This window comes from Lepus europaeus, chromosome 14 (genome assembly GCF_033115175.1).
Source record: "Lepus europaeus isolate LE1 chromosome 14, mLepTim1.pri, whole genome shotgun sequence".
NCBI classification, from domain to species: domain Eukaryota; kingdom Metazoa; phylum Chordata; class Mammalia; order Lagomorpha; family Leporidae; genus Lepus; species Lepus europaeus.
Genome location: NC_084840.1, coordinates 91,306,815 through 91,334,448, shown reverse-complemented (window position 1 = coordinate 91,334,448; position 27,634 = coordinate 91,306,815). Strand labels below are relative to the sequence as shown.

The window sequence follows — 27,634 nt, the reverse complement described above, 5'->3', positions numbered from 1 at the left end:
AGGGCTCCGTCTTCCATACTGAGCAGAACGTGTGTGAAGATTTGAGAACACACGCCCATGCTTTGTGAGATTTGCCCCATGAGATGCTGACCAAATACATTTGAACTTTGCAGGCAGCCAGGATAACGGACTTGGAAGTGGCTGCCAATTTGTCTTTCACCCAGGACTTCAAAACTTTCAGGTGGGGTTCTAAACTTTCTAGAAGTTTCCATGTGTGCAGCCAGCAAGAGCTTGTCTGAAGAGCATCCGGGAAAGGAAATACTACCCACTCCTTTGCATCTGAATGAAACAGCTGGCATCTGAGAAGCGTCTGAGAGGGGGGTGATGGCTGGCAGAAGGCTCTCTGACAGCAGTAGAACATTCTATCAGTGGATAAGGAAGACGAGACCAGGAGGCAGTGCTTTTCGCCTCCGACACCCACCTTGGCCTTTTCTATGACGTTGGCGAACTCTCCGACCCACAGGAAGCAGTGCTGGGGAGCCAGCAGGAGGAAGCAGTCCCCACTGTTGAGTGACAAGGCGCGAGGTTCCACCAGCCTGGTCTGCACGTGTCTTCTTCCTGAGCGGGAGTTGGGCAAGGGTCACCTTTCCCCAGGCAGAACTGGGACGGGGCCGCACCCCTCAGCTGAAGCCCCCTGTGCGACAGACTCCCCGCCCCAGAGTCGCGTCAATGACAGTAATCGCCCTGATCCACTTAGGCGAGCAGGGGGATTCGCAAGGGGGAAACGTGGCAGCGCTGTCCAGCATGTCTCCAGCTTAGGGCTTTCCCAGGTTCACCACACTGCTTAGGACCACTCCCTGAGTCTCAGCTGGTGCATGGGTGAATTAACACCTTCCGTTCCCTTTTCTCCCCTCTATGGTGAGCGCCTTCCACCCCACCCAGCCGGACACCCACACGGCTGCCACCAGCCCACAGGGGAAGGCGATGCCTTCCTGTGGGACCTCCCTCCTCAGGAGCTTCCGCTAGGAAGGGATGTCTTGAGTCAGCTCCGAGGGAAGCACTGCCTTTCCACCTCTTCCTAACGGGCTGTTGACATGGAGCTTTCCACGATGACGCTGACAGCACCGTCCTGGGTTTGGCCAAGGACAGAGGCGGGCTTTCTGAGCTTGTCACCGGCCTGTTGAGCTCTCTACAAACGAGGGTGGCTGTGCAGAGACACGCTGGACAGCCTCACCCAAGTCCGGGGTATTTCAGCCACTCTGCTCTCGGTGACTGATCTGTAGGGGTGCCACTGGGACACTACGTGTCTCCTCCTGGTTCAGGGCTTCCCTGAACACCCTCTGCATCTCCCTTGCTCCCGATCAAAAGGGTGTGAGGGTGGGATCCAGGTCTGCCCCATTTGCTTCTGCTTTCCCTCGACTCCTTCCTCGACAATGCGCCCTTTTCCCTCCGGCCTGCCTGGATCCCACTGTGGTCAGTTAGGGGCACGGAGCAGAGAGCAGAGATCCACCCTGATGACTTAAGCGTGCAGCTGGTAACTGCAAGTCGTGCGAGGGCCATGGGGCCGGGGGAAGCAGGAGCAAAAGCCACGACTCTGCAAGAGGAAGAGACCTGGGTTCCAATGCGGCGCTGCCATCAGCAGCTGCTGTGACCTCAGCAGCCGTGGTGGGCAGAATATTGTCTGCCTGTGTATTCTGTGGAGGTTAAAGGACAGGAGGCAGCACCCCGCCTCCCCTGTGGGATCAGCACAAGCCACTGGCCCCTGTGCAGGCCGTCGCGGTGGCTTGGACATACCTTTGATCTGTAGCAGCATCAGCTTCTTGTAGGGCACGGCGCTGTTGTTGGAATTCTGCTCGGTCAGGTTGACACTCCGCAGGTTGACGCTGCTGAAGCTTTCTTTACTGGCTAAGCCGGCCAGAGTCACTTCCGAGAAGTTGGAATTGGATGACACTGGGCGGACGGGGACACACGGATGGGAGAGGTGCTCAGTTGACACGACAACGCTCGCAACCAGACAGCTCTCAGAGCTGACTCACCGCCTCTGTCTGCTATTTCTAAAAACTTTGATTCATTTCAGTTTATTTATTTGAAAGGCAGACATAGACGAATAGATAGATAGATATCTTCCACCTGCTGGTTCACTCCCCAAAGGCCTGCTACAGCCAAGGCCGGGCCAAGCCAAAGCCAGGAGGCTGGAATTCCATCCAGGTCTTCCACATGGGTGGCAGGGACCCAAGTACTTTTAGCTGTCACCTGCTGCCTCCCCAGGAAGCTGTGTCGGAAGCAGAGGTGGTACTCAGCCCCAGGAGCTCCGCTATGGGATGCAGGCATCCCCAGCAGCATCGTCACAGCTGCACCACACTGCCTGCCCCGCGCCTGTGCCATTCAAAGCTCATCTTGAGTGGGAAGGGAAGCTCCTCAGGTCTGAGTCAGTCTGCAGTTCCACGCTTACCCACCACGTTAAGAATCCACACAGCCCTGAAGGCAGGAAGTGCTGGCTGACAGTGTCACCCCTTGCTATGAAGGAAGAGAATGGAGTGACAGTGTGGACCGGCCACCTTGGGGCCAAACCTGGAGCTGAGCTCACTTGCTGCGGCTCCACTGAGAGCCGTTGTAAATCCCAGTGACCTGTAGGGGCTGGGAACGAATCCCAAGGAAGACGGTTCGATGTTTTCCACTGAAAGCCTTCAGACGCTCTGCAAGGCGTGAGCTGCTTATCTTTCCCTGGAGGCCAAGTGACGAGCTCGGTGTTATCTGGATGCCCTTGGCCCTCAGACGGGAGACCCCAGCCACGAGATGCCCTGCTTCCAGGGAGCCAACTCATGGCTTTAGAGAACGGATAGGGAGAAGCCCAGAGAGCTGTCTCACTGAGTTAGGGCCAAACACTGAAGGTGTGCAACAGGACTTGAATTCAATATGACAAATTCAATATGACTTCTGAAATGTACTTTCTAGGGGGCTGGCACTGTGGCGCAGCAGGTAAAGCCAGCACCCACGACACCAGCATCCCCTGTGCACGCTGGTTTGTGGTTCGGCTATTCTACTTTCCGATCCAGCTCCCTGCTAATGGTCCGGAAAAAGCTGTGAAAGATAGCCCAAGTGTTTGGGCTCCTGTCACCCACCCAGGAGACCTGGCTGAAGCTCCTGGCTCCTGGCTCTGAGCTGGCCATTGTGGCCATCTGGGGGTGTGAACCAGCAGATGGAAGGTCTCTCTCTCTCTCTCTAACTCTTCAAAATAAATAAATCTTAAAAAAAAAAAAAAAGAAATGTACTTTCTTGGTAAGCCAGTCATAAAGAAACAATTCAATTGGTCCATCTAAAGACTACCTAGGGGTGGCCTGTCTCTCTCTCTCAAATAAAAATAAATAAATAAATAAGTAACAACACAGGTAAGAATTCCTTATCTGAAATGCTTGGGGCCTGAAGTGTTTTGGATTTTGGATTTGGGAATGTTTGTGTCCACATATTTAGGATGGGACCCACGTGGATCTATGTTTCACATACTTCTAGACACACGGCCCCGAAGTGATTTTTAAAAAAGATTTATTTATTCATTTGAAAAGTGGAGTTAGAGAGGGAGAGGCAGAGGTAGAGAGAGAGGTCTTCCATCTGCTGGTTCACCCTCTAGATGGCTATAATGGCAGGAGCTGGGCCAGGCCAAAGCCAGGAGCCAGCTTTATCTGGGTCTCCCATGTGGTTGCAGAGGCCCAAGCACTTGGGCCATCCTCCACTGTTTTCCCAGGTGCATTAGCAGGGAGCTGGATTGGAAGTGGAGTAACCAGGATACAAACCAGCAGCCATATGGGATGCCAGTGCCACAGGTGGCAGCTTAACCTACTATGCCACAGCGCTGTCTGCCCTGAAGGTGACTTTACCCAACTTTTTTTTTTAAATATTTATTTATTTATTTGAAAGGCAGAGTAACAGAGAGGCACAGGAAGAGAAAGAGAGGTCTTCCATCCGCTGGTTCACTCTCCAGATGGCTGCAATGGCTGGAGCTGCGCCGATCTGAAGCCAGGAGCCAGGAGCTTCTTCCAGGTCTCCCACGTGGGTGCAGGGACCCAAGGACTTGGGCCATCTTCTACTGCTTTCCCAGGCCATAGCAGAGAGCTGGATGGGAAGTGGAGCAGCTGAGACTTGAAACCGGTGCCCTTATGGGATACCGGCACTGCAGGTGGCAGCTTTATCTGCTATGCTATAGTGCTAGCCCCTTACCCAACATTTTAATTCACCTGCAGTTTGGCTGCAGCCTATCACAGGAGGTCAGGTGTGGAACTTTCCAAGTATGTTGTCAATGTGAGTCCTCTCAACATTTCAGGTTGTGGAGCATTTTTGAGTTTTGGGTTTAGACATGACCAATGTCCAATCTGTATTTCTAAGAAAAGCCTTAGGAAATGGTTTATGGAGGCCATAGGAAAATAGAAATCATAGTAAGAATATTAAAATTAGCAAGAATATGCATGCCATTACCTCCACCAGGAAAACCACTGCTTTGTGACGATGCAACCCCACATTACCAGGTGGCCACGGGCAGGAGAGCTGAGAGCTGGAATCTACCTCCTCACCCTGAATGTTTTCTGTTTCAAATCTCCCACTCTTCCCAGCTCCCTTCCAACTCCAAACACCTCGAGTGGCCCACCACAAACAACTTGAAAAGCAGCTGACAACATAAAAACCCAGGGTTAGGAGAAGCAGTGGTTTGGTCCACCGCCCCCTCCAAGTTCAAGTCATTTGCTCTCAAATAAGATGAAGTGGAGAACTGCTGTGTTTAGGCTCTGTGGAGCTGAAAATGGGCTGAACCACACAACTCAGAAGCAACCTTCACCCATGACCTCTTCTAAGAGAATGCAGCAACACAGGGTAATGTCAATCACTCAACCGAAACTCAACATGCACTGCACGAATTTCAGGGTGGGGATTGTGGGGGGCAGGGGAGAAGCCTTCCAGTGCCCAGTAGCATGCGCGTGTGGGTCACAGCTGCTCCTGTGTGTCTGTGGTGGGTTTTTGAGCATGCTCACTGCCCTCTGCCCCAGCACAGATGCTGCCCGGTACTCACTCTTCTCCACTTTCATCCGCTTGGACTCCATGAAGGCCACGTTGAGTCTCTGCTCCGTGTACTCCTGCAGGAGGTCCTCTCTGGCTGCCAGCATCTTCAGGGGGTTTCTGGAAGCTGGGACCCGGCGCTTGGGCCGAACAGCGCGCTTGTGCTCGGCCACGGAGAAGGTCAGCCTGCGGAGCGAGGCAGAGCTGTGGCCCACTCTGCAGCCTGGGCCACCCCGACGTGGCTGTGGACCCTGCACCCAGAGCAGCAGGCTCCACATGGTTACCTCCCGATTTCGTGACTGAATCTTACAGCTCCTGCTGCCACTGACGCACCCCTGATGTGGACTCAAAGACTCTCGGAGGGGAGATCCAAGTCCGCTGAGTTCAAGATCTCAACCAGCCACCGGGTACCCCACTCATGGGCACCCCTTGCCCACTGCTGGGGAGACTTCCCTCTGCCTCTCCTGCCCGTGTGAGCATCCAAACCATCTTTGCAGGGCTACCAGCAGGTCCTCCTTGGGTTCAGACGACCACTGCTCCTCGATGGCTTCGTCTTTCCTTCACACTCAGCTGTGCTCTGTACCCAATGGCCTTGCAGTTCCCCCTCCCCACAAGCCTGCTGCCCCTTGGGAAAAGAGCCACCATTACAAAAAATACCCTCGGCCCTACTAATCCCAGGGTCTGTATCCACGTATTCAAGCCAACCGTGAATCAAAAATATCCCCACCTTCCAAAAAAAAAAATCGTGCCTGTACTGAACATACATGGACTTCGTTTCCGTGCCATTATTCCCTAAAGAACCCCAAATAACACTTCTTTGCCTACCATTTATGCACTTTAGGTGCCATACTTCATCTAGAGAGGACTTAGGACATACAGGAGGATCAAGCACACAACCTTCAAAAGGGACACAGGGCATCTTTTGATTCTGGGATCTGCAGGGGGTCCTGGACCCCACCATCCCCCAGGGGCACCACGGGATAGCTATATTTAGAAGGAAAATCAGTGTGCAACACCACCTGTGACCCCTGCACACCCTCGGCACTCTCGGGGGCCACAGAGATCAGCCCAAGGAGCGGGCAGACCCCGTTCTGAGCCTGCAAGCCCCACGGACACTGTGGGGTGCATATGTAACTACACAGCTGCACACTGAAATGATTGTGCGGGACAATTTAAAACACGACATTTGGGTGGGGAGATGATTGAGAAAGGGCTAAATAACAAGTGCATACAGGCACCTAAAACATTATTTTAAGGTGGGATATGGCAAGTCGCTCATTATTTATTTATTTTTTTCAGGTAGGAAATGGAAGCGTGCAGATGACACAGACTGAGCGAATAGAAATATGCCGATGTGTCTCTGGGGCACCGGATGGAGACACTGATGACTCCATAGACTTCTGCAGAGAGGGTCTCTGACCATGTGGAGGAAAAGGTGGGACCTGTGTGGTTGGGTCACCGTCCATCTCTGGGAACAGCAGCTGGGGTCTCCACCAGGTCACGCTTCTGAGTGGGAGCCAGGGTCTCCCAAGCCCCCCTACCATGAACACTGGGTTAGGGATGGGCTTGGGGGCCAAGCAGAAGCGAGGGAGACCGAACTTGGAGCTTGGGCTGGAGCTCGTGGGGCGAGAAGCTGCCTGTGCAGGGTTGGCCAGGGAGGCAGCCTGCGACTCCAGAGCCCGGGGGCCCATCTCCTAGCTCCTGGGGAACGGCTCGACGGGGAGTGAAGCCAGCCTCGAGGAGAAGAGCCACAGCGACGTTCTGCTGGGCACCGTACATCTCTCCACACCTTCGTTCTGCTGGAGTCACTTTGCTGTGGGTTTTTGGGCTTTTTTCCTAACATTTTTGGCGGAAGGAATCCTAACTTCGCTTTGGCGGCTTTGCCAAGTTCCCCGTGTGCCCACAGATTCTGGGGAGTCACTGAAAAAACCCTCAGGTCTCCCGATGTCACGCAGGATCGGAAGCTAAGGAATACTCTTTCCTGATCTCCCGGCTGGTTGTACCCACGGAGCTTGTCATCACCACGTGTTGGTTGTGAGTGATGAAAGACAGGTAGAGCAACCTCTGCTAACTGATGACGTCCCAGCTGTGTGACAATCCACCTCGTGTGGTCTGCCTGCTGCACCGTGCACCTCGCTATACAGTAACAGAATAACAGGCACGCTCTAGCGGGAGTGGGCCGAGTCCAGCCCGAGGGCCATGTACGGCCCGGCCAGCCATTTGGTCTGGCCCTGCCATGGCAGCCACGGGCAGAACTGGAAAATCACTAAACCTACGGCAGGCTAGTTTCTAAGCTGATAATTCTGTAAGTGATGTTATCAGCATCTAGCAGTTCCCGGGCCTGCCAGGACTGCAGGAGATAACAGGAGAACCCCTAGGAAAGTCCTGCGCGCGGGCTGGAGGGGGAAGCCCTTCTCGGCGGAGCAAAGACAGACACTAAATAACTCACTTGGGCGCATACGGGTCGAAAATCACATCGAAGTCCTCATCCAGCTCCACGGGACTTCTGGGAACGTTATAGTCCACGCTGCGGTAAAACTTGGCGAACGTTTCCTCGTCGTCCAACTTCATCACCTCCTTGACAGATCTGCCCGTGACACTGAGCACTGTCTCTGGCATCCCTGCGATCAGCGACAAGCCAGCAAGCAAGCGACAAGAGTTTTAGGGAAGCAATTGTACTTTGTCACGCCTAGAAGTCATGTCCATGCTAAATTCCACGTCTCCAGGCGTGGCGAACTCGGGACAGTGGCATCCAGGTCCCGTGGTGACTTCCTGGTCCTTCCACGACCTCCCACCTGAACACGTCTCGCGCGGTCGGGTGGTGGGAGGGAGGGAAGCTGACCTCGCTGACTCAGCACATTGAGCATTTCTCAACCTGCTCCTGGCCCTGCTGGAGGCAGATGCTGCATCAGCTCCTTCTCTTCCTGCCAAGGGCCCTGTGATACGTGTTTTAGGCTTTGCACGGAGGGGCCACGTGGCCTGTGTGTGGCCACTCGATTCTACTCTTGGCCTGCAAAAGCTCTCACAAACAGGCATAGCTGTGTTCCAATAAAACTCTACTTAATGAACAGGCAGAGAGCTGGATTCGGCCGTGGCCGCTGTCTGCCGAGCCCTGGGCTAGTGCACTGTGGCCTGCACGCGTGTGTGAGATGTTTTGGGTCATCGGCATTGCTCGCCTCTCCAGTTTAGTTACTACACTACACTTCTGCACCTCTGGTTCTTCAAACTCACTGTCACTAGCAGGAAGGCCCGTGCCTTGTATGAGCAAGCTGCAAGTTCTAGACACTCTGATCTGTGGCTTCTGTATTTAAGTAAGCACTGAACACTGATTTCCCCAGAATTCTTTTTTTCAGACATCCCTTGGGATTATTAGCAGTAGCATCAGCTTTTGCCTTTGAAGAAATCGAGACATAAAAAGTGAATTATCCCAGGCCCAAGATCACACTGGTTTTGCTGATGCAGATAAAGTGCTGTCAGGCTAGAAGCAAAATCAGTGAGTTCACACCTCTCCCTGGAGGGCGCCCTGAGGGATTCGGTTCAGGAACAAAGCGAGATCACTGGGAGCTCTCAGGTTAGTGCAGCACCAAAGTGAGTCAGGCTTGGGGAGCCAATTGGTCTCCACCCGCCCTTCCTCTTCTGCAAGCTGCCAAGAAAGTGAGTTCTGCCAGTCGGAAAGAGGGAAGCCATAATCACAAGATGATCTGGCAGAGAGGAGAGAGCAGAGTTGAGAGACACTGCGGGAGGCATGGGGTTTGCTTTGGATGTCCTGAGAGGCTCGCCGTGAGTAGAGAGCACAGCTCCCCTCCTGGCTTCCGGTACCTTTGTTATTCAGCCTTCTCAGAAACGTTTCCAGCCTGTCCAACTTCAGGTCCGACTCCAGCTGCATGTCCGGTCTGGCTTCAATATCTACGCGAGGAGACAGCATCCGAGGAAGCGTGTGGCACTGAGGCCCTGGGGGGGGCAGAACCTCATGGCGGCACGCGGGGCACTCTGGGACCTACCTTCCAGGGGTTTGGAAACCGGCGTGGTGCCCCTTGACTTACTGCACGCAGGGGATGCTACTGGAGTTATGGCCGTGGGTGATGCCAAACCTGAGGCACAAGCAGAGGAGGTAGTTAGCACCTCGTCGTCACTGATGCAGACCCAGGACCCTGGCGGGACTCTAGTAGTTCCAGCATAGACTGTACAACTCCCAGGCATTTACACACACACCTGCAGGTGCACATACACACACGTGCGTCTGGCAGGCTCCATGACATGCATGTGAGATGACTGTAAATGTAGGTAGAAATGTACTGTTTTGGGGGACTGTAAGTAATCACAAGCCACCAGCTAAAGTCCTGGAGGCTCCACTTCTGATCCAGCTCCCTGCTAACACACTGGGAAAGCAGTGGACGATGGCCCAAATGCTTGGGCCGCTACACCTGGAGTTTTGGGTTCCTGGTTTACAGCTGGCTCTCTCTCTGTCCCTCTGCCTTTCACATAAATAAGTACACTTTAAAAAATAAACAAGAGAAAAGAGTAAATGGTACAAGGCACATTAAAGAGAAATACATGGAACATTTCTATTTGGATTGAGAAAACTCAACGAAGTGAAATTAAGTATTTTTCCCGAACCTCAGCAGAATGGGTTGGGAAGGAAAGGAATTAATTAGCACATTTACAAAGAGCTGAGATGTTCATGTTATCATGTTGTATTCTTTCATGAAAATGTGAGATTCTTGGATGACATTGCTGCTCTAAGTGTCCCCTGAAGAACCATTTACAAGGAAAAATACATGACTGAATTACTCTGCTCTTTTCTCCTGTAAACTGGAGTGCTATTACAGCATAACAAAATTAAGGGAAAATAAAGGTAAGTGCTTTAAATTTGCTTTCAATATTCTAGTAGCACTTCTCCGCGTGTGCGTATGTTTGCAAATATATACAAGAGGACTTCAAAACGTTTATGACAAAACGGAATTAAATTAATTAAAATGGAATGAAAAAGTTCGTTCATTCTGGTGCCAAAAAAAACCATGAAATTGGGATGTAGTTTTTCCATAATATTCTATGAGCTTTTCGAAGACCCCTTGTATATTTCAACATTGGTTTTGACGATCAGACTGGCAAAGGGTTTCTTTATATCAGTGCGAAAGTACACTTGATAAAATTTGGTATCTGGCAGGTGCCACGGCTCACTAGGCTAATCCTCTGCCTGCGGCGCTGGCACCCTGGGTTCTAGTCCTGGTTGAGGCACCGGATTCTGTCCCGGTTGCCCCTCTTCCAGTCTAGCTCTCTTCTGTGGCCCAGGAAGGCAGTGGAGGATGGCCCAAGTGCTTTGGCCTTGCACCCGCATGGGAGACCTGGCTCCTGGCTTCAGATTGGCACAGCGCGCCAGCCATGGTGGCCATTTGGGGTGTGGACCAACAGAAGGAAGTCCTTTCTCTCTGTCTCTCTCTCTCTCACTGTCTAACTCTGCCTGTCCAAAAAATTTTAAAAAATTGGTATCGTAGTCAGGGGCAGTAAATCATTACTGATTCGTCCAAGATGCCTGAAGAGTTCATTAGCACAGAGGGCGGTGAGTCTCAGGCTGATCCACAGGGCTGACCCAGATGGCCGAATTCCAAGCAAGCAGAGGAATCCCGTTCCCTGTTATCTAGGCATTGGGCAAATCCCATTTCCCCGGCGCCTCCTGCTGCCTGTGGTGAGCAAGGTACTCTCACAGGTGGGACAGGTGTCTTCCCCGTGGTCCAGCAGGGGCCCTCCCCGTGGCCATTCCCTGATGGGTGGTGACAGGGTTGCCTGTCAAAAGCCCCCTGGCTGCTTCATTCTGCAATAAATGCAAAGTAGATGCTGGATCACTGCCAATCAAGGGGAGCTAAGGATGTATCATAAAATATACAACCCTGGAGGCGGCGGCAAATATTAGAAAAATGGGAGACAGCTCCTGCTCTCGAGTAAAAGCACAAGAAAATGACTTCCTGCCACATCAAGATCCATGATTTATTCTGAAAAATGTGAGAACAAATTCATCCACTGAGCAATGGGAAACATTCATTCTCCGAACCTGCTCAAGAGAAAAATCTCTTATTCTGACATCCGTGTGGACACAGGCAGTAAAGGCCTATTGCGAATAAATCATGATTTTAAGATGGGAAAGGAAAAAGAGCAAAGTACAAAGTCTTCAACATGAAAGTCTGGGCCAGACACTGGAAGACTTGAGCTCTGGTTTGAGTTCTCGGCTCCAGCTCTGTATAGCCAATCCACACTCAAAGTGTCTGCTTAGGTTAACACAGGGAGGGGCTCGTGTGAAAGTATATTAAATATAATTACACAGTTCTGTGATCTGATGAAGAAAAAGCTCAGCTACCACCTCCTTCTGTTCTGCATCTTGCATCAATTCTAAGATCAGGTCAAAATGAAACGATTATAAGGGATTCTTCCACTAAGAATCCCTCTCTCCCTTGCTCCCTTCTTCCTGCAAACATTTACTATGTGCCTACAAGGAACCAGCAACCATTCACAATAGTTAGGATCCCTAGAGGTATTTTAAAAATTTTCATTCATTTCTTTTCATTTTATTTGAAAAGGAGGGGGAGAGAGAGAGAGAAAGAAAGAGAGAGAGAGAGAGAGAGAGAGATATCTTCCATCTGCTGGTTCACTTCCCAGATGCTAGCAAGAGCCAGGTCTGGGCTAGGCCAGAGATGGTAATCCAGGACTCCATCCGGGTTTCCCATGTGGGTGGCGGGGACCCTAGTGCTGGAGTCAACACCTGCTGATTTGAGGGTGTGCACTTCTAGCTGGAAGCTGGATCAGAAGCAGAGCAGCCAGAACTCCAGCCTGGCACCTGGATATGGAACTTGGACATCTCAAGTGGTGTCTAAGGATTCTGAGCAAAAGGAAAGAGAAACCTACGAAACTGACACCAGTATGTACTCAGTGAATGTTGAAATGCTGGCCACTCAGAGTTGGCTTCTGATAATAGCTTAGAAAGCCAAGGGGTGTGCTTGGAGGTGGCAAAGGGACGCAGCTCTATTTAAATATTTACTTATTTGAAAGGCAGAATTACAGGGAGAGAGTGAGAGTGAGAGTGAGAGAGAGAGAGAGAGAGAGAGACTGAGAGAGTGAGCACTGTTTTCCATCTGCTGGTTCACTCCCTAAATGGCCACAATGGCCAAGGCTGGACCAGGCCAAAGGCAGGAGCCTGGAACACCATATGGGCGCATTAACAGGGAGCTGGATCAGAAGTGGAGCAGCCAGGCCTCAAAGCAGTGCTCAAACGCGATGCCGGTGCTGCAGGTGGAGGCTTAACCCCATGATCTACAATACTGGTCCCCCCAGAACTCAGCACTTTACTCCCTACAGGACAGGAAATAAAGCCCCAAAGATGGCCAGGGCACCCCCAATGCTCTCGGGCAACTTCATTAACCACGCAGTAGGTTGGGGGGGTCCCCTCCCCTCCTCCCAAGAGTCGTTGATGTTGACTTCAAGTCAGCTCCAGAGCTCAGTGGCAGCAGCGCCACCTCCTACAGGAAATCCTACTTCGGCAGAATGGGCTGCATCTGTTACAAACTGCACCTGAACTTGGCCTTGGCATGCTGAAGAGGAGCCCAGGAGTTAACCTAACAGCAGAGATACCCGGCTCCTCTACTACCAGAGGCTTCCTTGGGGTAACTGGTTGCCAGGTTGCCTGAGAATGGAAACAATTTGAGGGTAAGAGGGTAAGGACTGGGGAACACCCAGGTGTGTCAGCACATCTGCAGTTGCTTTTGAAACTGATGACTGCACTCAGTTTCCAGGTGGGAAAGTTCTGGAATAGTGACAAATTGAATTAGACATCTCACTTGCAGAGCACACTAATGGACTACTGCTGAAGAAGAGACATTTAGGAGTATCTCCCAGGACCTACTCTCAAATGTGGACACAACATCCATAAGGTTAGAAATTAAAAAAGAAACGGAGATGGGATGTGGCACAGAGGTTAAGTCACCACACCCCATATCAAGAGTGCCCAGTTCCAGTCCCAAATCCTCTGCTTTGGCTCCAGCTCTCAGCTAATGTGAACCCTGGGAGGCAGCAGGCGATGAGGCTCAAGTATTTGGGTCCCTGCCATCCACGTGGGAGACCCGGATGGAGTTCCTGGCTCCTGACTTTGGCCCAGCCCCAGCCCTGGTTGTTGTGAGCATTTGGGGAGTGGCCACACATATGGAAAATCTCTCTCTCTGCCTTTCAAATGGTGAAAATGAATTTTTAAAAATGTCTTTTAAAAATTTGAGTTGTCTGCAGTGGAGGATGGCCCAAGTGCTTGAGCCCTGCACCCGCATGGGGGACCAGGAATAGCACCTGGCTCTTGGCTTCGGATCAGCGTGGTGTGCAGGCAGTAGTGCGCCAGCTGCAGTGGCCATTTTGGGGGTGAACCAATGGAAAAGGATGACCTTTCTCTCTGTCTCTCTCTCACTGTCCACTCTGCCTGTCCAAAAAAAAAAGTTTGAGTTGTCATGTAGCAACATCACCCCCTGCGTGAGTGTGCTCACACGTGCATATGCAACACACACACACACACACACACTCTCTGTCTCTCTCTCTGACCTCTCTTCACCATCCTGCCAGCCACGGTGAACTGGGTGGAGTCGTTGGCGGCCCCTCTGCCTCTGGTCTTCCAGGCTTCCTCTCGCACGGTGATGAGCTGTTTCCTCTCTTCAATGGTCATCTGGCTCTCCCGGCTGTCCATCACCCGCTGGTCACCCCGTGCGCCAAGAGGAAAAACCGCAGAGAGAATGGCAGAGGTGTGAGTTTGGCTGGAGGCAGACACCGAGGAAAATGCGTTCCCCAGGGTTCTCCAGGAGTGTCTGAAATTCCTGCCAGGCAGGCTAGCGGGCACCATCAACAATACGCAGAAAAGGTGTGCTCTACGTGCTGGCTCGAGTCACCAAAAGGATGCTTTGTCAAAATAAACGAAAGCATAGAGATTGTCTTCCTGCCATGAGCATCACATGCTTTTCAAGTTGCTTGGTTCTACCCATTTGGTTAAAGTTGGTTCACTGGGAGATTTTACCCATAGACACTCACAAGGAACCCGACCGACTGAGAAGGCGTTACCCACGCAAGCTCTCAGGAACACAGTCAGTCATAAAGAAGGGAAAGCTGGCTGGGAATCAGGTGTGTGATAGAGCTTTCTAGAACCCTGAATGCCTTTTCCTACAGCAACGGTGTCATATGGGCAGTGAGGAAGCCAAACTGGGCAGACTGCCGAGGGAACCGACTTGGAGCCGTACTGTGTGTGACACTGTGGTCGAATCGTGCTATAATCCTGTAACCTGACACGTATGATAACATTTCTACTTTGGGATCTGCTTGCCTCTTAAATGTCTAAGCCGTCGGTGACACTTGGTTCACAGTTGGGAACATAGTTGAGGATGGGGCTGAGGAGGAGGGGAGAGCAGCAACAGGACGCACACAGGGCTCGAGGGTGGGCCGCGAGGAAGGGAGTGTATGGACGGTGCATGGACGGTGGCAGCAGGTGACACTGGTACAGGTGGCCCGCAAATGGAGGCAGCTCCGCCCGCTTCCCATCCCTCCCCACATCCGGGCACAGGGCTGGGGAAGCAGCAGGGCAAGTGGGGCAGGCCCAGGAAGGAGGGAGGGTACAACAGCATCGCCCACTGAGGCTGTGAGCCGAGCCGTGGGTCATGGCTGTCGGAGGGGGTTCTCTAAGCCAGTGGGGTCTCTGGGCTGAGCCCCCGGCAGCTTCCCCAGTTTCTCTCCCCTGTGGAAAGGCTGCCCTGGATCAGAAGTGGGCAGAGTTCAAAGTGATCCAAGGCCTTCCCCCAACACCACCAACAGGAAAGGGCAACGCTCCTCCTCCACGCCCGCCCACTCCACTACCGCCATTCCGCTTCCGCTTCCCTAATGGACCCGCAGGAAATAACTTCCGGGTTCACACAGGACAGGAGGGTGGCACTCCCGCTTCCCTTAATGGACCTGCAGGAAATGACTTCCGGGTTCACACGGGGTAGGGGGGCGGCACTTCCGTTTTTCTTAATGGATCCGCAGGGAATGACTTCCGGGTTCACGCGGGGCAGGGCTGGTGGCGAAGCGCTGGGCCCACTTCTGAACGCCCGGGGCCCCAGATTTCAGAGGGTCACAGAAATCCCGCAGCCCGACATGGGGTCCACCTCGGTCCGCTCTGGTTTAAGCCCCCCAACACGGACTGGTCTGTCATTCCAGTGCGTGGGAACGACAGCCAGATGGATTCTCAGGTCCTTGGTGAGTGACATCAGGTCGAGGACCTTTTCGTAAAGAGCGAGGACCACGGAATGCAGGCTGTGAGCCGGGATGGGATCCTCCGTGGAGAAGGGACCAGTGGGGGGCGGGGGGGGGGGGGATGGACACTAGTTGGTTATGGATGTGGCTCAGACAGACCTTCCACGGGTGTACAATTCCTGGTCTTGATCTCCATATCACTGTGGTGTGATTATGGGAGAAAAATAGCTTTGACTTTGCAGGACTGTAAGGTTAAGGGGTATGATGGCTCCAGACTGCTCACACGTGTGAGTGTGTGTGTGCTAGAGAGAGAGAGGGAGGGAGTTGTGGAGAAGTCAGGCAAGGGGTGGAGGAGGAAGGTAGGGAGGATGGGGACGCAGCCACTGGTGGGTCTGAGGGTACAGGAGAGCGCCCTGCCCCTTTTAGAAACTTCCCTGAAGTCTTAAGTTCAATCAAAGTACAAAGTTACCGAAGAACTCAACGACGAAGCAAGCTTTCCCTCAACTTTCCCACTCATGCTGGGCGAGATGACCCCAACTCTAAGGAACGCTGAACCTCACACCCTGATTCAATAAACCTTGAGGGCGACTTGCCAGGGGTCCCTTCAAAGACAGTAGGTTTTCTCTGAATATGAAGTTTCAGGGGCGAATTTTCATCACACCGGTGTGACGCTTGGCTTCGGACGTTTCCAACTGTCAGGTGCCAGGAAAGTTGGCCTCTCCAAGGAGTTCCGTGGTGGACCTGGGTCCAGGGTGGGTGGTGACTGAGTCCCACGGTGGCCTCCTGGAGGCAACAATCTTACTGCCCAAAGCACTCAGGGCTCCTTCTCCCATGTGAAGGAAGAGAGCCCTGGCTGACACAGCCACTTTAGGATTCAGGGCTGCCATATGTTGGCTGGATCTAGGCCAGGAAGGAACGTCTTCTACTCCCCTCAAAGTGACAATATTAAACAAGTTTTCCTAGAAGTTTGTACTGAACTTTGCCACTTAAGGGTTTGGTTTAGGGCCCCCTAAGCCCTTCTATCTGACTTTACATGGCTCTGGGAGAGGTTGAGGGATATATCATTTAAGAATCTGGTACAATTTATCACATATTGCTATCACACATCAAACGCTATCCTGTTTTAGAACTCTTCGTCCATTTGCTTCCTTGTCGCTTAAAACTTCATTTGCTGGCCTGTTTCTCCCTTTCTCCCATCCAAGTTCCTCCTATAGAGAAGGTTGGAATAGGTATGGAGGTAAGCACAGTGCCACTTTAAGGTAAGTGCGAGATGTTTAGTGTCATCTAGAATAGAATTGGGGTAGAATATGAATAGATCCATGAACACAGTGAGGAGATGTGGAGAGAGAGGGTCAGGGAGGCAATGAGAGAGACAGAAGGTAGTTGAACAGTTGGGAAGAAGGAAAGGTCTTTCCTTAGGGATGAAAACCGTGCCAAGCATCCGTCAGTAGGAATGTGTTCAGGTTGCCACATTGTGGCTTAGGAGTTTGCTTCTCCTCATACACCTGCACACTGCAGCATCACAGCAAATCTCCATGTTTCTGATACAGCAAGAAAGCAGAACACGCTGCATGGTTAGGATTAAGGCAGACCCACGGTAAAACTCTTCCACCACCAGACAGCTTCCTGGAAAGAAAATGCTATGATATGGATTTAAACTTTCTATCTTACCCTCGTCCAGTGAAGCTAAGCTGAAGATGATGATGATAGCACCTGGAAAGTAACAATACAGTGAAGTGACAAAAAAGGCTAGTGCTATCTCATCAAGACCCAAGATATTTATATGGGAAAGCCGATGATGTAAGAACACAGAACTCAAAAGAAATTTAACTTTGAAGTGGTAAGACATAAATTAACTCTGGTAAATGTTAATTTTTCTTGAAATGTAACTATAGATGGAGAGGCATTCCATGTTCATGGAATGGATGAGGACAATCAATTCCAACTTGGTCTATGCAATCCCCATCAAAATCCCAGCAAGACATTTTGTGGATATTGACAAATTGACCCTAAAGTTTACAGGAAGAGCGAACAGACTCAGAACAGTCAACACAATAATGAAGAAAAATAAAAGTTGGAGGACTGACACCACCCAACTTTAAAACTTACTACGAAACAGTATTACAGTGCTATTGGTGAAATAATAGATCAATGGACCAAAATAGAGCCCAGGAGTAGATTCACATAAACACAGTCAACTGATATTTGACAAAGAAGCAAAGGCACTACAATGGAAGACATTTTTTCAACAATTTTGCTCATGTGTGAAAAAAAATCCAACCAAAAAACATAGACCTTAAACATTTACACAAGTTTACTCAAGGGGCTGGCATAGTGGTGTAGCAGGGTAAGCTGCCGCCTACAATGCAGGCATCCCATAAGGGCACTGGTTCAAGTTCCAGCTGCTCCACTTCTAATCCAGCTCCCTGCTAATGCATCTGGGAAAGCAGCAGAAGACAGCCCAAGTGCTTGGGCCCTTGCCACCCACATGGGAGACCCAGAAGATGCTTTTGGTTTCTGGCTTTGGCCTGGCCCAGCCCCAGCCATTGTGGCCATTTGGAGAGTGAACCAGCAGATGGAAGATATCTCTCTCTCTCTCTCTCTCTCTCTCTCCTCCCTCCCTCCCTCCCTCCTTCTTTCTCTTTCTGTAACTCTGCCTTTCAAATATAAAATAAATCTTTAAACAAGAGAAACCACAAAACACCTCCATAGGAAAAAAAAAAGTTAGCTCAAAATGGATCACAGAGATCTAAATATAAAGCACAAAACTCCTAGAAGGCAACATAAGAGGTAGATGACCTTGAGTTTTACAATGACTTCTTATATAGAATATCAAAGGCATAATCCATGAAATCATTAATAAGTAGGACTTGATTGAAATGCAAGCCCTCTGCTCTGTGAAAGACACTGTGAAAAGAATGGGAAGACAAAGCACAGACAGGAGAAAATACTTGTAAATGCCTGCTAGCCAAAATATATAAAGAACTCTTAAAACTAAGCAGTCAGGAAAAAAAAAACAAAAAACAAAAAACAGATTAACAAATAGGCAAACAATCTGAACAGAGACTTCACCAAAGAAGACATCTGAAGGGAAAGAAGCATATGGAAATATGCTCAACATCAAACAGCATTAGGGATTTTCAAATTAAAGCAACAAAACACCACCACCCACCCATTGGCATGGTGCGAACCCAGAACACTGACACCACCCACCAAAGCCTGGCGAAGATAGGGAGGCCCAGGAATTCTTGGTCATTGCTGATGGGAAAGCAAAAGTGTGGACACTTTGGAAGACAATCTGTTTTTTTCTAAACACACTCTTAGCAAACCTTCCAGCAAACATGCTCCCTTACACCCAGACGAGTTGAAAGCTTAAGCAAAAACCTGCACATCAATATCTACAGTCGGTTTATTCGTAACTGCCCAAACTGGGAGGCAACAAAGATATCCTTGGATTGGTGAATGGATGAATTCATTGTGGCACCTCTTCCAGGCAATGGGATGCTGCTCAGTGTTAAGACAAAGTGAGAGACCAAGTCTCGGAAAGACAGGAGGGCACCTTCCACGTCTGTGGCCAAGTGGAAGATGGCAACCTGAAAAGGCTACTTACTGTAGGATCCCAACTCTGGGACATTCTAGAAAAGCCAGAACTTTGCAGACAGGAAAAGGTTCAGGGAGCTGAGTGACAGGCTGGTGCGGTGCAGAGGATTTTAAGGGCAGGGAATTGGTTGTCTGAAACTCTGCTGCCTGGACATTTATGGTGGATACAAGTCCTCACACATTTGGCCAACCCAAGACAGGGTGCATCCAGAGAGAGCCCTCATGTGAACCCTGGCCTTTGGGGGGCCATCCTGTCAGTGCAGGTTCACTGATGGTGGCGGGGGACGTGGCTCTGCCTGGGAGGGCAGGGGACAAACGGACTCTTTGCATTTTCTGTTCAATTGAGTTGTGAAGCTACAATTGCTCTAGGAAAACATTCTACTAAAATATGGGCACAGTGTTATGGCGCAGCGGCTTAAGCTGCAGCCTCTGGTGCCAGCATCCCTTATGGGCTCTGGTTTGTGTCCTGGCTGCTCCACTTCCCATCCAGCTCCCTGTTAATGCACCTGGGAAGGCAGCAGAAGACGGCCCAAGTCCTTGGGCCCCTGCCATCCACATGGGAGATCTGGATGGAGTTCCTAGATTGGGCTGTTCCAGCCCCAGCCATTGCAGCCATTTGGGGAGTGAGTCAGCAGATGGAAGACCTTTCTTTGTGTCTCTCCCTCTGACTATGTAACTCTGCTTTTCAAGTAAATAAATAAATGAAAAATTTACACACACACACACACAAACTTCAGTAATAGAACTTTTCCTTTCTAGTTTAGCATTGACTTATCAAAAAGAAATAGCTAATTTCCCCCATGACTGATGGCAGCAAGTTTGCCCCAGATTTGAGTCTCTTTCTTGGGGCAGATATGTGGGCTGTGGACTCTCAAAAGAGCCTTTGTGAGTTCAGGGCAGAGGGGCCGAGAAGGGCGAGGGCAAGGCCACTTGTGGAGAGTGGGTGCAGCCACTTCTCCCAGCCGTGGTGACCACTGGGACACTCCCAAGTGTACTAAGAAGCAGGGGCACCCACGTTCAGCTTTCAGGGTGGTCCAACCTGCTGTACCCATTGCGCCACTCAGCCCCCAGGCCACAGCGTCCCCTGTGGGGGCTGGGGCTCAGACAGGATACGGCAAGGAGAGACGTGCAGGGTCCCAGGGTCCATGCATTCTCATTTTAACAGCTCCAGCAGATGGCCTTTTTTGTTGAATCTTCAGCAACATCACATCGTTGCTGAGCTGGCCCCTCCCCTCGACTCCAGAGCTGCTTTGCCCTTACAGCTTGGGGGCAGGAAGGGGAAAACTTCCTCTTACACCAGGTGCATGATGGCGTGATGAGCAAATGCCATCAGGTCCACGTAAGAGACGAGCCCAGGCTGCAGTGCGTGTGTGATGTAGCCGGCATAGACGAGGAACTGATTCAACACGTGCCCACACACCCACACGGCCTGCCTCTCTCTCTCTCTCTCTCTCTCTCTCTCTCTCTCTCTCTCACACACACACACACACACACACATCCTCCCCACATGAAACACAAGTGCTTCCCTTCTGCTCAGAAATTGCAATGAGGCATAAGGCATGCAGGCTTGTCCTCACCTGGTTAACAGATACAAAAGACGGGTACTTATGGGCAGCAGGTAGAGCAGGAGAGTAAGCAGTAGCATACACAGGTTCCTATAGGGCAGATCAAGAGGATTAGAGATGAAAGAGATGGCTGATGAGAGCAGGGCAGGTGGGGTGGGGCTGGGGGCGCGCAGCCCACGGCTGTTTTCTAAGAGAGTGTTAGTGGGCTCATTGCAATTTCACCTCTTTGCACAAGGGTCCTTCCACGAAGGCCAATGCTATAATGAACCCACACAAGCAGTCATCGTACCAGAGAGCATTCTGTGCGGGAACTCATTGAGCTGGGCGGCAGCCTCCCGCAATCTCTACCAGATACTCAGTCACACAGAGAACCAGGGCTGTCGCGACCGCGTTAACATCGAACGTAAGAACACCCGCATGGACGTATTTGCATTTCATGATTGAAGGGACCAGCTCTCCAGTCTGGATCAAGGCTTGTGTTGCCCAGGGGTATACAAGACCAGCCAGGGAGGCATGGGGGTGGGGAGACTCACAGGTGGGGAGGCCTAACTCCGGCCACAACCTAGAGGGCACCCCGGTTAGAGTCAGGCTTACCCAAAGCAGATTAGAAATGGCATTATCGTCTGTAACTTCTCCTTCTTCCTACAGGTTAAAACAAATGGGAGACATTGCAGAGTCTTGGGAGACAAGAGTCCTGTTAGGGTTGCACAGTCACTTGCAGGCATGGTGTGCCGGGGTTCAGCTGAACACATGCGCATGCTCACATGGCCAAGTGTTATCAGCCCCCAGGAACCTCACCCCGAGAGCACAATGACAATGACCTCCTTCACCCAGCAGTCAAACCCTCAGCTGTCCACTGCCTCCCAACCTCACTCTGCAGCGGACCACGTCTTCCTGAAGCGAGATTTGGAATCGTACGCGCTGGAGGTGGCTTGGGGGCTATCAACTTGGCGGACTTGACTTTCCCTCGCCTCTCAGGGACTGGCTCTGACCTTCGCTGAAAAAACTGACCTCACGGCCAGGGAACCACAACCAGCATCCGGGATTCAGATGTGGATGCAGGTTTTCAGGGGCCAACTCTACGGGGTTCTTAAATCCTGGGTGAAAGCTGACACACTGGGAAGGGTGGATCGCGACAACGGGACCCTGTGCCCGAGTGAGTGTCGAACAGGCAGGAATTGGAGATAATTCCTGGGTGACAACTACTTGTTAGTCCTGACAAGGAGGCCCCGGCTAGCTTCTTCCTCCACGACTTTGCTCAGTGGCTCATGCTCAAGTGCTCACATGCCATGCAGCACGGACCAGGCCACGTGCACACACCGGGTGGCCATCCCTGCCTGTGCTACAAAAGGCGAATGGTTAAGTCAGGTTCCCACGGACTTAGACTAAATCCAGAGAACAGAAGGCAGGGGAGGGGGAGCCACATCTGGAAAGAAAGAACCTGCATGATTTTTCTTAGGCAGTGGGCGGAACCACCTCAATTATTAGTCAGTTATTAGTGCTTGCACGCTCTGAACCGTCAGTCCTAATTGTGAGGGAGAGACCATGTGAACACAGAACTGCTTCCGGGTTTCCTGCTCCTGCAGACAAGTGTGGGGTCAGCACAGAGAGGAAGACACTAACTTATTCTCCCCAAATCTACCCCTGGGCCAGAGCGTAGCATCGTACACCAGAGCAGCCAAGATGAGAGGCCGACTTGAAATCCGTCCTCTTCTGAGACGAGTCTTTGCCAGAAACAAATGCAAGGCACCCTCTTACATTTTCTGCAGTGTGGCTACCAGAGAACTCAACACGATCTCCACGGCTCCCGTTATTATTTTACTGGCCAGTGCATAGGTTTTCCCAGAAGCCCAGGCAAGTGCTGGGAGCACCCCCTCCCCCCACCTCTTCTGCATTTCAGCTTGGCGTGGACCTAACTGGGCTGCGACTCACGGGACCCCCACCACCTTCACATATCAGGACAAGAGGAAAACGTCCTAATTCCAGGAATGGGTGCTACTTGGTGAATTCGGAAATTGGGAAGTAACTGATGAGCTGCCTCCTTCCCACTGTTGGGGGTCTACATGGAAGGTTCTGGAACCTGCTATCTTGGGCCCATCAGCTAGTGTGGACTTGGCCCTTGCAGCCCTCAGGCACCCAACACACACTGGTCATTTCTGGTTTCTGAAGCACTCCTTGGCTATGGGGGCCTGGTCTTAAGATAAGACCGGGTTTCAGGGCCGGCTCTGTGGTTCAATAGGCTAATCCTCCGTCTTGAGGTGCCGGCACACTGGGTTCTAGTCCCGGTTGGGGCACCGGATTCTATCCCGGTTGCCCCTCTTCCAGGCCAGCTCTCTGCTATGGCCCAGGAGTGCAGAGGAGGATAGCCCAAGTCCTTGGGCTCTGCACCCACATGGGAGACCAGGAGAAGCACCTGGCTCCTGCCTTTGGATCAGCGCGGTGTGCTGGCCGCTGCGCGCTGGCCGCGGCGGCCATTGGAGGGTGAACCAGTGGCAAAAAGGAAGACCTTTCTCTCTGTCTCTCTCTCTCTCACTATCCACTCTGTCAAAAAAAAAAAAAAAGACCCGGTTTCAGGGCCCCTGCCTCCCACACGTGAGCTTTGCCGTTACCCCTGGGGAAGGCACGGTCCATGAGGTTGCTGCAGGTCATCTGCAAACCGCTTGACCGTCCTAGAACCTGAGATTCTCCCAATGTGGACAACAAAGGCCTAAAATAGCCGAGTTTAATTTTAGCTTCAAAGAGCTCATTGTCTCAGGCCCAAAGGAACTAGGCCACTGAGCAGGAGTACGTACAGCAAGCTCACTGTTGCTGTGGCCTCAGCGGAGGCTGAGCCCAGAGATACTGAGGCCCAAGTCCTGGAGCCCCGGCCCCCAGGGCCCTGCAAATACCTTAGCCAGGGGTCAGATGGCTTGGAGTCCTCTCATCAGTTATTTGAGGGCCTCAATTTCCCTTCACTTCGGGGTCTCATTCTTGAAATGTGAATCTCACATGCCTGCTTCCGCGGATCCACCTTTACTATGGCTGGGAATTAAACGCTTGCTCGAGCCACTCTCTTTAACACTCTCTCTGAGGGAGGGCGTTGAGAACTTCATGGGATATGGAATGAAGAGGTAAGTTCATTTTCGCATGACAAATTTGAAATTCATGCTTTTTTTTGGATCATATGCCTTATCCATAAACTTTTTGGAGATCCCCATGTGCCTTAAAGAAAGAATTCGACTTGCTGTTCTGACACAACCCAGGTAGACAGGGAAGTATCACGGACGCCTGATCCACCGGTCTACGTGCACACCTCATTTTTGCGTTAGTTTCTTCCATCCGTGATTTCTCTCTTCTGCAGAGAGAACTTATTTCAGAGCTTAACAGGGCCCAGGTGACTACCCTGTAGAAACAGCGCTTTCTAGCTGAAGGCGTCCTACTTAGCCCAGACACAGAGCAGAGGGCACGTCGCAGCCGTTCAGGCCCACCAACACGCCTGTCGCTGCGGGGTTGGCAGCAGGTGAGTCTCAGGTGTGCACAGACACGGCTGTCATTGAACAACCCCACAACGCTCCTGCCTCCATCACCACGTACTCCTTAGCCTTAGTGAAACTATGCCACCTGGCGATACCTTCTCGACAGAAGACATGGTCCCTCATGGCGAAATGTGTTGCAAACTCGGAGCTAAGCACTGATGGACCAACACCTTTGTCCACACTTTGGAGTGAAATCTCTGTGTAGGAACAGCAAGTCCACAGCGCCTATGCAACTTGCAAGCTTTAGCAGTGAATTACAATTTTTTTTTTAAACGATAAAAGCCTTAATGGCAGGCTTCATTTAGCCACACTTTAAATGGAAGGAAAAAGCCCACTCTTTAAAACGCAGGTGCACGGCCTCCTGTGTGCGGTGCTGTGTGCGTTCCCAGGACACCTCAGCACTCGACCTTTCGGTCAAGTTCATGCGGCTGATCTGGGAGAGGCTGCCGGGGATTGTTCCCGGCCTCGAGGCGCAAGACTCAGTGAGGCTGTGCATGCTCCCCGACACTCCCACCTCGGCGTGGACGGCCTTACCCTCCTGGGCAGCAGTGGCTCCGTGTCTGGCAGGTGCAGGCCGCCGGTAGAGGCAGACGCCTGGCCGTACTCCTGCTTCCTGCTGAGCCTGTTCTTCCAGTCTTCCTCCCCACTCTTCTTCAGCAGCGCCAGCCTGCAGAAAGAGACACCAGCCCAGAGAGGTCAGCACCAGACCCCTCGGCGTGCACAGACACCCCTTCCCCCCACAGGGTCCCAAACGTTTTGGAGTTGGTTGAAAATGCGAAGCTGGACTCTCTCTGGCTTTCCAGATGAAACGCGCAGCAAGAGACTGCCTAGGGTTTTCCTTGCCCTTGGGGCTGAGAGCAAAGAAAAAGACAAAAATAATGGTCCCCGAAGTGTCCTCTAGCGACCCCTTCTGGTCACTCGGTGAAACCACGTTACATTCCTCAAGCGGTGTAGTAGCGGTAGTTACTTGACGGAAAATATTGCAGAAATGAATTTAAAAACCTAAAGCCGTGAAGCCCTGACACTCTTTCAATACCATACTTTTAGATTAAAGGCCGATGTGGCGTATATGTGCATTACTGGGAATGTACGCTGAGCCTCATTTATTTCCTGTGAAGGTGCTGGGTCCTTCCAAACCCATCTTCTTAATACAGAAATGCTTTTCGGCAAACCTATTTGTTAAAATTATTACTCCAACTTCCCCCTTGGGAAAGAAATCTACAAAAAAGGAATCTAATTAGCCGACACTGTCACCTGACCTACTTTAGTTCAACGATGGTGGGACCTGATCCAGTGCTATGAGGATATTGGCGCCTCTAAAAGGTTACTCTTGACGAATGGGTGGCTGGCTCAGCTCGGACGGCTTAGGCGTTTACATCGCACAAACATGGGGAAGACGAGAGGCACAAAAGTCATGATGATTGGGGCTGGTGCTATGGCGCAGCAGGTTAAAGCCCTGGTCTGAAGCACCAGCATTCTATATGGGCGCCGGTTCTAGTCCCGGCTGCTCCTCTTTCAATCCAGCTCTCTGCTCTGGCCTGGGAAAGCAGTAGAAGATGGCCCAAGTGCTTGAGTCCCTGCACCCACATGGGAGACCTGGAGGAAGCTCCTGATTCCTAGCTTCGGATCAGTGCAGCTCCGGCCATTTTGGGAGTGAATCAGTGGATGGAAGACCTCTCTCTGTCTCTGCCTCTGTGTAACGTCCATGTGCACTGCCTTCTGTCTCCAAGGCACAGCACATTTGGATCACGCTCCCTGTTGATCCCAAATTGTGTAATTCCACAATGATTAACAATACTCTGCACGCTAACAGGGCTCACTCATGTCCATAAGTGCAAAATCCGAATTCTTTTCCATGTTTTAATCTGCACTGCGTCTGAGATCGTGGCTAGGATTCGTGTATCTCTTCTCTGATTCGTTGGAACGAGACAGTTTTATTCCAAGGAAAAACAGAATCTCACGAAGTCGAATCGTTAAAAGAAATACTTAGTAGTGGCGTGGTGCGTTGGAGCTTTCAAGGGCTGCAAAGGCTCAACACAAGAGACTTTCAAAAGGTAGCGGCAGGCCAGGACTTCAGATCTCACTGCGGAAGTCTTTCCAGCTCACACCTGCTGGGCAGAGGCACTCAGCTCATCTGCGCTCTGCCTGCAAACGGGGCTCAGAATCAGCTTCTGCCTCTTACTTCCCCTGGGACCCAGACCAGTTATTTCCTATTAAGATCTATCTATTTATTTGTCAGGCAGAGAGAGAGAAAGAGAGGTCTTCCGTCTGCTGGTTTTACTCCCCAAATGGTTGCAACAGCCAGGACTGGGCCAGGCTGAAGCCAGGAGCCTGGAACTCCATCCTGGTCTCAGTACTTGGGCCACCTTCTGCTGCCTTCCCAGGCGCATTAGCAGGGAGTTGGATCATTAGCAGTTCAGCCGGGACTCGAACCAGCGCTCTGATAGGACATGCCCCCATTGCAGGTGGCAGCTTAACTCACTTGTGCCCCAACACCGACACCCCCTGCCCCCAGACAAGCTATTATTCATCCACCGGATTAGACTGGATCCTGTATGATTTCAGAGAATCTTTAAAAGATCAAATTCATCCTTGTGAGTTCTCTTTATCAAAAATAATGAGCAATATGGTCTTTGAGGCTCTTCTCGCCAAGAAGTTCCCAAATGTTTCAAGGAGCGTGGACAACGTCGCTAAATAATTCCCTGGGTTTCCTTGGTGGCATCTCAGACAGAAGCATCTCGAATCACCTGGCAGGCCAGCAAGTACACTGCTGATGGCCTGGTGATGTCTAAGAACCTGGATATCACTGTCCCCAGTCTATCAGAAAACACAGGCCGAGTTCCTCTCCAAACCCTTTCAAAGAATTCCTCCCCTTTTTGAAAACCTGAAACTTTGTTTCCAGACACAACAGAGGAAGCAAATTGTCTATAAGCCACTATGCTGCTGTTGAGCCCAGGTGGCGCTGGGAGCCAGCCCTCAAAACTGCCGTGTGCGAGCCCCGTCCTCGTGGATTTCCTGTGTGGCACTCCACACGCCGAGGACTCGAGGAGATCTTGGCAAACATCTCTCTCCTCCAGCCACCTGACAGGCAGGGGCCGGGGCCGGGGCTGGGGGGCAGAGCGTCTGGTCCTCCAGCAACATCATTTCCTGCCTGGTCAGTCCAAACAGCTGTCGGCGCTTTGAACATCTGCCAAGCCCAAGTGCTGTTTGTAGGACTGTGAGGTCGCGAGGTGGGCATCTGCTGAGTGTCAGCCCGCAAGCTGGGTGAGTGGCCCTGGATTAGCCTATTGACCCCAGGGCCTGGCCTGGGCCCAGCACGTCCTGTGCTCGCCGGGCCGCCCGGGCAAGCGCCTGTTCCTCTCTGCCCTCTCGTCCAGCAGGGGAGTCTGGTCTGGGAGCCGCGCATGATGGGGACAGGCACACAGCAGTCGGCGCGGGGTCACGCAGGGGACAGGCAGACCTCGCGCCCCAGCAGTAAACAGTTCAGAAAGACACAGACCGGCTAAGACTGACTACAAGCAGAAAAAAGCAAATCAGAGCGGACACAGAACTTCCTCATTAAAAGTCCCGAGTCCAGCCAAGAAAACAGATCCAAGGAACCTTCATTCAGAAGGAGGTGACATAACAGGGTGCAGGGTTAGTGTTTCTCTCTGGAACTCCCCTGCTGAGTATCCTCTATTGTATAAAACACCAGGGGGCCGGCGCCGTGGCATGGAGGGTAAAGCC

At 51.6% G+C, this 27,634-nt stretch overlaps 1 protein-coding gene across 4 annotated transcripts in view; it reads right to left on the bottom strand.

Annotated features, from left to right (window-relative positions):
* SVIL (supervillin) overlaps positions 1 to 27,634 on the bottom strand; it is a 198,475-nt gene that overhangs the window by 19,707 nt on the left and 151,134 nt on the right. For 2 of the 4 annotated variants that reach the window (XM_062211118.1, XM_062211119.1), the window contains 10 exons: positions 24,443 to 24,575; positions 20,988 to 21,035; positions 20,406 to 20,483; positions 13,555 to 13,702; positions 8,985 to 9,074; positions 8,803 to 8,889; positions 7,433 to 7,604; positions 4,997 to 5,169; positions 1,735 to 1,890; positions 422 to 558 (listed from right to left, as the gene is read on the bottom strand). In XM_062211118.1, the coding sequence (XP_062067102.1) occupies positions 422 to 558; positions 1,735 to 1,890; positions 4,997 to 5,169; positions 7,433 to 7,604; positions 8,803 to 8,889; positions 8,985 to 9,074; positions 13,555 to 13,702; positions 20,406 to 20,483; positions 20,988 to 21,035; positions 24,443 to 24,575 (1,222 nt within the window). The remainder of the gene's footprint in view (positions 1 to 421; positions 559 to 1,734; positions 1,891 to 4,996; positions 5,170 to 7,432; positions 7,605 to 8,802; positions 8,890 to 8,984; positions 9,075 to 13,554; positions 13,703 to 20,405; positions 20,484 to 20,987; positions 21,036 to 24,442; positions 24,576 to 27,634) is intronic. The other 2 variants (XM_062211120.1, XM_062211121.1) reach the window with 1 other exon arrangement.